Source organism: Manacus vitellinus, unplaced genomic scaffold (assembly GCF_001715985.3).
Source record: "Manacus vitellinus isolate BGI_N305 unplaced genomic scaffold, ASM171598v3 scaffold_60_pilon, whole genome shotgun sequence".
Classification (NCBI taxonomy): domain Eukaryota; kingdom Metazoa; phylum Chordata; class Aves; order Passeriformes; family Pipridae; genus Manacus; species Manacus vitellinus.
In genome coordinates this window covers 3,018,323-3,027,995 of record NW_021940687.1, presented here as the reverse complement: position 1 = coordinate 3,027,995, position 9,673 = coordinate 3,018,323, and the positions used below count along the sequence as shown (strand labels likewise).

Sequence of the window (9,673 nt, the reverse complement as noted above, 5' to 3'; positions counted from 1 at the left end):
GTTACTTAATCGCTGAGACCGAAGTTTTACTGGTGCATTGAATGGGTGCTGGCTGCTCTTTAGACGTGTCCCGGCAAAAATCACGTGGAAAGCGTAACATGGTAAAAAATACCCCAAACGAAAATAAGCCGTTTATTGCCCAGTAACGCGATAAACCCACGGAGGGCAGCGAAGCGGCTTCTGGGCTGTCACACGAGCCCCACGTTGCCTGTGCCCTGCCCTGCCATTAACTCGCCTTTCCCCACAGTGTCCCAGCCCCTCCAACGCTTATTATGCTTTTGTGTCACTCTTTTTTTTTGTTTTTTCCTCCCTCACTTAATTTTCTGCTGATGTCCCGTAAGCAGGGCTGTGGTACGGGCTGTGAGCAGTCACGCCAGGGAAGGGTGAGCTTGGCGAGCTCCATGGGCGTGCTCTGAGACCCAGTTAAACGTGTTGCAACCCTTGCAACTAACCTGCCTTAAACTGGTAATGCTGCTTTTAAAAGGATCGTAGAATCGTTGTGTCCTTTAGGTTGGAGAAGACCTGCCAGCACCTGGTGTTGCTGCTGTTTGAGCCAAAGCTCCACGTGGGTACTGAGCTATGCCTGCTTTACCTGGACACTGAAGTTTCAAGTACTTCGCAGGATGATCCTGTTTCTTGATAAGTTTCTGCTGTAATGTGACCGACAACCAGCTCAATTCAGGGATTTTTTTTGTTTGTTTCAGAGGTGTCCCCAAAGCATGGCAGTCAAATGGACTGGTGGACATTCCTCCTCTGTCCTGTGCCTGTCTGTGAGCGCAGAGGGGCTAGTGGTGTCCGGCGCGGAGCGCGGGGAGCTGGCGCTGTGGGATGGGGGAGGCTCTCCAGCGGGACAGCTCCGGCTCCCGGGGGAGGAGGATGTGACCTCCGCGGTGTTCTCCGCCCGCCGCCCCAGCACCCTGTACACCTCCCACGGAGAAACCATCAGCGTGCTGGATGTCCGGGCCCTCCAGGAGCCCCTGGAGCGCTTCCACGTGAACGAGGAGGAGATCAACTGCCTCTCCCTGAGCGACACTGACAGCTTCCTGGCCGCGGCAGATGACTCGGGGGCCATAAAGGTTGTGGACTTGGAAAGCAAGAAAGCCATACGGTCCCTGAGACACTCCAACATCTGCTCCTCTGTTGCCTTCCGACCTCAGCGGCCTCAAAGCCTGGTTTCCTGTGGACTGGACATGCAGGTGATTTGCATACACGTAGATGGTTATTGGTGAAGTGAAACAGTAATAACCCCACCTGTCGTAGTGAGGCACCCACAGACTTTCACTGAAAGTGAAGGTGTCCAGCCTGCAGTCACTGGGAAGCTCCATCACTATTCAAAAGTAGTTTTGGCCCAAAAACCAAGTGTCAAGGCTGTTTGTGCCATTTTCTACTCAGCAGTTCCTCTCCCTGTTTTTATCTTCCTCAATATTTACAATCCAAAAGTGAGCGGGGTGGGAGGAAATCAGAATACAGTGCAAAGCTCCTTTACTACAACGTCTTTCCAAGTGGAGCATATCACTAAGGACAAGTCATTTTTACAACTCATCCTTTGTTCTGATTGATCTCTTGGAAGCATGAAATGTTCTTTGCCTTTTTACACTTCTCTGTCCTCGTCAAGAGGAAACTTTGTCCTTTGCATTCTGAGAAGAACCGTGCTAGGAGTTAAGTTCAGAGCCTGCCACCCAGAACAGATGTTTTTCAGTAATTTCTTTCCAGTGGTTGAGATCTGACCACATTCCTGGTTTAGCCCGAGATGGAAACTGTCACTTCTCAAAGGTTTCTGTGGTTCCAGCATGTCAGGGTGAAGTTTGTTTGACAGCACTGAACAGTTTCACTCTGTGTTCTTGAAACCAAAGCACATCTCAAACCCATTAGAGCAAATACATGCTGGTAGTTAGGATAAATGGTAATTTTCCACATTAAATTCCTGATGATAGATCTAGTCTGAGAGGAGTAAATGCTCGGTGCCTTAGCTGGCTTAACTCAGGACCCTAAAATGCAGATTCACAAGCCTGGAAGCTTTTTATCAGAATTGTAAGCATTTATATACCACTAGGTGCAAGTGAGCTGGTTATTTTTTTTGTGACTTTTTAGTATTAGTTTCTTTTATTGTAGCTCAGCAAGCTGGGTTTTAGGTGAAAGTCAGTATCCCAAAAGAGTTGGAATTCATTAGTGTGTTTTTATATAGTGAAAAGAGCATTTTTCTGCATCGAGGCTGCCTTTAAGATGCATCATTTCCCAAAGGGGAGCTGAGCTGCAGAGCTCTGGAATGCTGTGCTGCAGCATGTCTTTGGACAAGTTACGAGCTCCACGAGCATCAAAACATGTTCTGGATTCACAGTCAAACCCTCGGGGAAGCTGTGGCTGGTAAGAACTGAAATTTAGGTTGCTGCAGTTCTTTCAGGAGTTCCAAGGAAGCAGGGAAAACGCCACGAGGACAGAAAATACTTAGTCTGCAGGAAACCTGTCAGCAGTTGATGGATTTATCAGGCTGTTGCAGTGCTGTCCGTGATGGAAAAAGGAGTATTTTCTGTAAGCATCACCCAGCCTCTCTGATTTACAAATCACAGTTGTTGTGGAAAGTTTTCCCTTTCATCCATAGCAAAGTAGTTTTAATGCAGCAGCAAGAGCAGTCACTGAAACAGGAAGGTGACAGGAAATGATGTGTTGCAGATGTTTTAGCGTGACTTGGATTCCAGAAAGGCAGAGCCAGGGTGACAGCTCCTTTGTGGCCCAGATTTAAAGACTTCTGGTGATTACTGCTGGTGATTACTACTGGTGATTGACTGCTGAAGGAATATTTTTATCAACAACAAATTAAAGCTTAGCTTTATGAAGCAAACAGCACACCAGTGCTGCATTAGACTGAGTTGTGCTTCTGGCTCTGTTGGCCTTGAAAATGCTTATTGTCAATTCATATCCTATGAAAGTCTTGAGAGAATTATTTTTAATTGGCTCAGTATAAATCTGTAGTGCTTGAACTGCTATATGAGAGACCCAGGATTCGTGTGAAGGCACAGTTATCACTTCAGAGGGGGCTTGGGGGTGGGGTGGCATTTGAAAAGCAAGACTAAAAGCACAACCTCCCCCCATCTCTTCAGGAAAAGCACACCCTGCTCAATAGCACAAACCAGATCTACTCACTGGATATAAAAAGAAATACAAATACACCTGTTTAAAAATGAGAGCCTAAACTGCTGTTTGCATTTTGCTGTCCCATTTTTCAGACACATTCATGGTGATGATTATTGTAGGGCAAGTGCGTAGCAGAGACAAAAATCCAGAATGATACTGATTTCTATTCACTGCGAGTGTTTCCATGTCCCTCCTTCTCAATAATTGATGTGCAGTATGTCAGGATTGCTGTTGCTGAGATAAATGCAGAGGCTTTTAGAGCAGGGTTTGCATCCCCTTCGTGGTCTAAAGGTCTGAGTCATTGACTGCAGAGTATGGCGGTGGGGGTTTGGAGACCAGGCTGGAAAGATTTGCCATATTTATCAGGGCATCTTCAGCCCCTCCTCACCACACACCCTACACCTCTTGCACTCATGCACAGCCTTTGCTCTGCTAGAACAAGAAGTGTGGTGGTTTATTCTTACTGCTAAAGATCTGATTTTGTGTGAAATGGACAAATCATTGATTCGTCCTGGTTTTTTCCAGGTCATGCTGTGGAACCTGCAGAAAGCTCGCCCCTTGTGGACCACAAACCTGCAGGAGTGTGGCCTGGAGGACGACAGCCCACAGTCAGCCGGGCAGTTCTTCAACCCGCCGCTCGCACATTCCCTGTCCGTCGCCTCCTGCGGGAACGTCTTTGGCTGCGGAGCTCAGGACGGTAAAGTCAGAATATTCCGAGTCACTGGTGTCAAGTTTGAACGTGAGCTGGAGTTCCAGGGGCACAGCTTGGGAGTCTCCCAGGTCCTCTTTATGCCAGAGGCGTACTGGTTGTTGTCTGGAGGAAACGACGGGAAAATCCTGCTCTGGGATGTCTGCAGCGAGGTTGGGAAGCAGCAGAAAAGCCCAGCAAAATCTCTGCAGAGGAGGAAGGCCCAAGCACCTGCTTCCAGCAGGAAAAATGGGAAGCTCAACAAAGTGTCCTCAAGTGAACAGGCTGGAGTTGTGCCAAAGCTCACCATCGAGCACGGAGAGAAGGTGAACTGGCTCTCGTGCGCAGAGATCAAAGGCTCCAGGAGGGTGCTGGTCGCTGACCAGAGCAGCTCTGTGTCGGTGTATCCCTTGCCAGAACTGTAAATACCCAGGTGTTTGCAGACATTGGGGGGGCAGAACCACTCCTCAGAGCCAGTTACATCCACTGACAGTGACCTGGCTGGTGAACCCCCATGTCCCTTGGCAGGGGAAGGGATTTGCTGCGCACTCGTGGTGTCCCTGGCCTCGTGCTGGTTCTCTGTGGCTCTTGTGTTCACAGCTGCCATCTCCTGCAGGGTTGGCAGTTTGCTGCTTGAATTAAGTGAAACGGGTCTTTACATTTAGGGGGTATCAGTCCATGACTAAGCTGATATAATTAAGGCTGGAAGAGGAATTCAGCACTGAGGGGACACCCCGATGCTGAGTGAGGGTGCTGAGCAGTGACAGGACTGTTGCTGGCTGTGCTCTGTGGGGTTTGCACTGTTGCAGTGCTCCGTGTGACTCTCCCCATGAAGCTGTAGCCCAGTTGGCTTAAACCAGCTGTAGTGGAATCTATTTTCCATCATTCTGTCAGCATCTGCATGTAAGACCAGGGAAGCGTCAATTAATGAGTAAATAAAATGAGTTTCCCTGTTGTTGCCAATTGGTTTTGCTCACGCTGCAGTAAAGGAGGGAGCAGGGGAACTGTTAACACCTGTTTGATGGCTCAGCTGTCAGTTGTTTATCCCAGGGAAAAAGAACTATTACACTTAAATAAATGCCTTCTCTCTCACTGTTCCCTTGTGCTTAGACTCACTCTAATATTGCCAAACTCACACAAAATTCTGTCAAAAAGTGTATTATACCCCTGTCACAGGGGGAATGTGAAGGGCCAAAGGCATGGCTTCTCCTTACCTAAATACTTCATCTTCCCAAAGCTTTGGAAACACAATGAGCAGAACTTGGCTTGCTAGAAGCATCTCTTCATTTGCAAATTGAAGGTAGGAAGAACTAAGTGGGAATGCTGCAGCTCTTGACATGTTCAGTTCGTGCTGGATTTCCCATGGAATGGGCAAATAATTTAAAAAAGAGGATTTTTTTCTCCCCAACCTGTCCTTTACCTGTCACAGAACTGAATTCCTGGTGCTGGCTGAGGACCTGCTGCACTGATGGGGAGTTTGTGCTGCCTTTTTCACCAACTGGGCTGTTACCACACCCATATTATTATGGAAAAATTTCCAGGTCGTTTTCTTGCATACCCAGCTCCTGATAATTATTAGCTGGCAGTGCTGGCTCTCCATCCTTTATAGAAGAGATTCCAGCTGTCTTGGTTTAGCTCAAAGCAGCTCCCTGCAAACAAACACAGCTCATTCTCATCCAAATCTGATTTTACCATCATATCATTTTTAATTAAAGAAACCAAAGGCAATCTGCTTGTGCAGCCTTCCCCAGCAGGAGACTTTGGCCCAGGACATGAGCTGATGGGCACCACAGCAAAATGAAGCCAAAACACGGCACAAAATAAAAACCAGAACAGTGTAATTTCCTCCTTGTGTGTCACCTCTGAATTAGTTTCTGTGTGCAGACACGTGGTCAGTGGGGCAGGGGAAGGGGTTCAGGTGCGTGGTTCGGTGTGTGATATATCCATGAGCATGTGCTGGTGCATCCATGACCTATATTTGGATATACGGGCTATAAAAAGCCTTGGAACAAACAACCTCCTGCAGGACCCGGATCCCCTGTCCCTGCTGTTGCTGCCGGCTTCAGGAGAGAGGAGCAAGCCCAGCTTTTACTTCTCCTCTTGGTGTTGTCCAGGAAGATGGCTAAAGGCAGCATCTCCCTCCGCTCCCTGAATGAGACGCTGAACAGGTCTGAGCAGCACTGGAAGGGACCGGGAGGGCTGGGGCAGGAGACCAGGCAACCTGTGAGCATGGCAAACCTGTGCTTCCCTGGAAACATGCCTGGGGAGCGGGGTGTGCACACACACATCGTGTGTATGTGGGGAGGGAGCGGTTCATGAGCACTCTGACTTCTTCACTCGCTGGGGAGGGAAGAGGGACGGAGCCACCAGCTCCATGGTGGTGGTCAGTTCTGTGGCTGCTGTCCTGGCTGTTTGCTGCAGGATTTGGGCAGTGGCTCCACCAGCCAAGGCCTGCAGCTGGATGAGGTGTTGCCAGGTGATTTATAACCCACAGGAAGTTCAGGTTTGCTGTTGTTAATGGGAGATTTGGGATGAATTACCAAATTTCGGAAAATGCCTCAGAGTCTGGAGGATTCAAAGATCGGGAGTAAATGGTTATCATTAGCAAAAAAAACCCAACAAAACAAACAAGACTGGACCTTTCTTGTAAGTTTAAAGAAAGCAAATCAGTGTTGCTGTGGGATCAGGACATGGGTGACGCTGATTCACCCTCCACTGCCAAAGCCTGCCCTCGGCAGAGGAACGTGACCAGCAGGTCCCCTGGCTTCCTGTAAAACAATCCAGCCCCAGCTGCCCCCGCTGGCACCGCTCCCTGTGCTCGGCTCAGCTGCCGGGGGACAGAGGCTCAGATCAGACACAGACCATGAGCACGGATCTTCGGGAGGAAAGAGTCAAAAACGGGTCTGGAATTGTCAGCAGTTAGAGACAGGCAGGATACTGTTCCCTCCCAGTGGATTTTCACTTCTGGGCTTTCATATTACTGTGAGGGTGGGGAGGCCCTGGCACAGGTTGCCCAGAGCAGCTGTGGCTGGCCCATCCCTGGAAGTGTCCAAGGCCAGGCTGGACAGGGCTTGGAGCAGCCTGGGCTAGTGGAAGGTGTCCCTGACCATGTCAGGGGGTGGAAGGGAATGATCTTTAATGTCCCTTCCAACCCGAACCATTCTGTGATTCTATGATGTGTTGCCTTTACAGTATCAAGACATTTTTAAGCCAACTCAGCTGTCACACATACAGTGTGATTTACCTGCAGTAAAAACGATCACTACCAAGAGTATCACAGCCAATGGGATGCAGTACTTCTGTTTAGGAAATGAACGATTAGGTGTTGACAGACTGACTTGGAAAAAAACTGCTCCTCTCCTCGAGATACTAACAGGGTTCCCTCCCTCAGCTTTTATGACTCCAAACAGTGGTGACCACAAAAACAGATACTAGAGACCTGACCCAAGGGAGAAACACTGGAACTGCTCCTGAAAGAAAAAAGTGAAAATTACATCTGTGGTAAACTTCTTGAAGAAGTGTCTGAGTGAGTGAACAGGGAGAGCTTGGAGGCTGCACTGGCCTGGAAAATAAAACCACGTGACAGCTCTAAAATGTCATTTTCTGTAAATGCCTGAATAGCAGAACTAAGGTTACCCATACAACCACACTTTCAGAGAAGTGGGAATGCTGGTGCTTTTACTGCATAGCTTCCAAGTATGTTCTGTGTGCTAATAAGAGAGAGAGGGGAATTTTAAATAGCTTTCTGGTAAAGAATGGGGATGTGGTTTGTGTGTACACTAGCCAGAGTTAGAGGTCACTGACCCAGTGGTAACTTCACTCACACTAAAGGAAAAGTGTTCAGAGGTCATGATTGAAATGAAAGCAGGAGGTTTAATCTGTCCTTCCTCGTTTTGTTCTAAACTTGGATCGAGAGGCAGCAGCACTGAGTGTATCAGGATTCACTAAAAGCTGTAGGAGACGGGCCCTACCGTGGTGTAACTGAACTGATGTTTTTAGACCCCAAATTAGCAAATGCTGAAATGTTTGTTACAAGTGCTTAAAGATACATAAGATCAATTTACAGACGGGCAATATACCCCCCAAAAAAGTGCTGGAGAGACAAAAATGGTCAACTGGTAAAGCATTGGACTAAAAGGCTGCTGAGAAACAAACTACCACACTGACAGTAGCATGACTGATGAGATCTTCGATAACTTTATTTGTAGAGGAGAAGGGCTGAGAATGGGCCACGAGGAAGCTTATTTACCATGATAAAAAGCTGCAAAACAGGGAGCAATTCACCGGCGAGTATCTCCCCCAGGACACTGATTTTCTGACACCTCCCCCCCTCTAAAACTCATTCACACCTCATTTTATCCACTTGCTCTCTCTGTGCTGAGGGACTCGATCCCCTTATGAGACATCAACCCTTCCACTTCTTCTCAACTCTGCATTTGTACATCGCACAAACTCAATTTTCCGATTAAAGTTCGGGTTTAGTCCCCAGATTCTTGCTGAGGCAAGAGGAGTCCTGCCGCAGGAAGATGCAGAGGAAGTCTCGTAGCCTCAGGAAACAACAGAAAATCGTTAGACGAGGATGTGCTCAAGTGGCCAGACAATGAATTAAGGTCTGGGGTACTTAGTAAAATGTGCCACGGTTGATGTCTTTTTATTTTTTCGCTCAGGTCAACTGCAGACAGAATCCAAAGTAGGCCTTGGAGAAGGAGGTGGCAGGAGAAGAGGCAGGCAAGGAGAGGGGGGAGCTACTGTTAGGGAAAAAATGGCATTCTTGGTCCTTCTCTTACAACAACTGGCTTTAAAATACCTTGGAGTACTTGTGAAAGAATGGAAAACTACGGGTAAATTATCTAATCTGCTGTTCATACAGTGTAAAATTAATTTGTTTGTTCGGAGGGTTTTGTTTGGGTTTTTTATTTTTTTAACGTCACCACCTGAAAGCTGCTGTGTATTTTTCGTACAAAAAAAGCCAAAGGTACGCATAATAGTGCCACAACAAACAAGGCAAAAGACCTGAATACAGTGTTTAACACAAGTAGGTCACAATTCAGAACTCCATTCCCTGAACATTAGAACAATACAATAATAGTAACAGAAGCAGTAGGGCAAACTGGGGGTGGAGAAAGAGAAGCTAAAGGGAAAAACGCAGGGTCTTCTCTGTAAAAAAAATTAGCAACAGTGCAGTTTCTGTTTAGCTAATATAGTCTGAAGTTCTGCCAGTAAAACAGAAAGAAAAATCGCAAAAAATTCTCTAAGAAGTAGCTGATGCTCTACTAATAAACCACACATTGCTTACATAGTAGTGAGACAGTTGTTCAGTATTTAGGAAGGAACTCTGAAGGATTTATATCTTGATAGCTTTGAGATCCTCAGGACTCTCAAGAACATGCCTTGTGCCAGTCAGATAACAGAGGAAAAGCTGGAGAAAACTATCTTTCCAAAAACCACCTGGGGGGACAGAAGCCCAGCACAGCCTGTCTCTCCAGCAAAGAAATGGGCTCAAAGCATAAATACTTGCATTGCCTTGTAGTTTCTCCCTAAACACAGCAAATTCTCTTAAATTTGGCAGTTTTCTTCAGCAAAAGTGGAGTGGAATAGCTCAAAACTCAAAACCTCTTCTTTGGTCTTATAACTTACGATTTTAAGTAAGGAAAAATACAACAGATACCAAGTAATGAAAAGCAGTTAATAAATAAAAGCTATGAAGCAGTTTTTATCACAGAGCTGTTCCGTGGAAGAACAGTCCTATAAAAGGGAGAACCAGAACAGGACGAGCTGATGGGAGAAGAGAAACACTGCGGGTGGGTTTTTTATTATTTGCATCATTCTTACTCCGAGGAGAAATGAGAAGGC

The 9,673-nt window shown here is 47.0% G+C and overlaps 3 protein-coding genes across 3 annotated transcripts in view; 2 read left to right on the top strand and 1 right to left on the bottom strand.

Moving 5' to 3' along the window:
- The window catches only part of FBXO45 (F-box protein 45), a 6,070-nt gene extending 5,667 nt beyond the window's left edge, over positions 1 to 403 (bottom strand). Inside the window, exon 1 of the mRNA XM_029963671.1 lies at positions 356 to 403. Within this exon, the coding sequence (XP_029819531.1) occupies positions 356 to 403 (48 nt within the window). The remainder of the gene's footprint in view (positions 1 to 355) is intronic.
- Positions 404 to 704: 301 nt separating this feature from the next.
- On the top strand, positions 705 to 4,917 carry WDR53 (WD repeat domain 53). Its single transcript, XM_025896144.1, has 2 exons — positions 705 to 1,196; positions 3,658 to 4,917. The coding sequence occupies exons 1-2, from the start codon at positions 720 to 722 to the stop codon at positions 4,243 to 4,245; spliced, it is 1,065 nt and encodes a 354-aa protein (XP_025751929.1). The 5' UTR covers positions 705 to 719; the 3' UTR covers positions 4,246 to 4,917.
- A 930-nt stretch (positions 4,918 to 5,847) lies between these two features.
- RNF168 (ring finger protein 168) overlaps positions 5,848 to 9,673 on the top strand; it is a 12,807-nt gene continuing 8,981 nt past the window's right edge. The window contains exon 1 of the mRNA XM_029963692.1: positions 5,848 to 5,988. The gene's annotated coding sequence lies outside the window, so the exon portion shown is untranslated. The remainder of the gene's footprint in view (positions 5,989 to 9,673) is intronic.

Coding starts and splice junctions, on each gene's coding strand:
- WDR53 (XM_025896144.1), top strand. CDS start 720: ATGGCAGTCAAATGGACTGGTGGACATTCCTCCTCTGTCCTGTGCCTG. Junction 1,197..3,657: donor CCTGTGGACTGGACATGCAG/GTGATTTGCATA, acceptor GGTTTTTTCCAG/GTCATGCTGTGGAACCTGCA.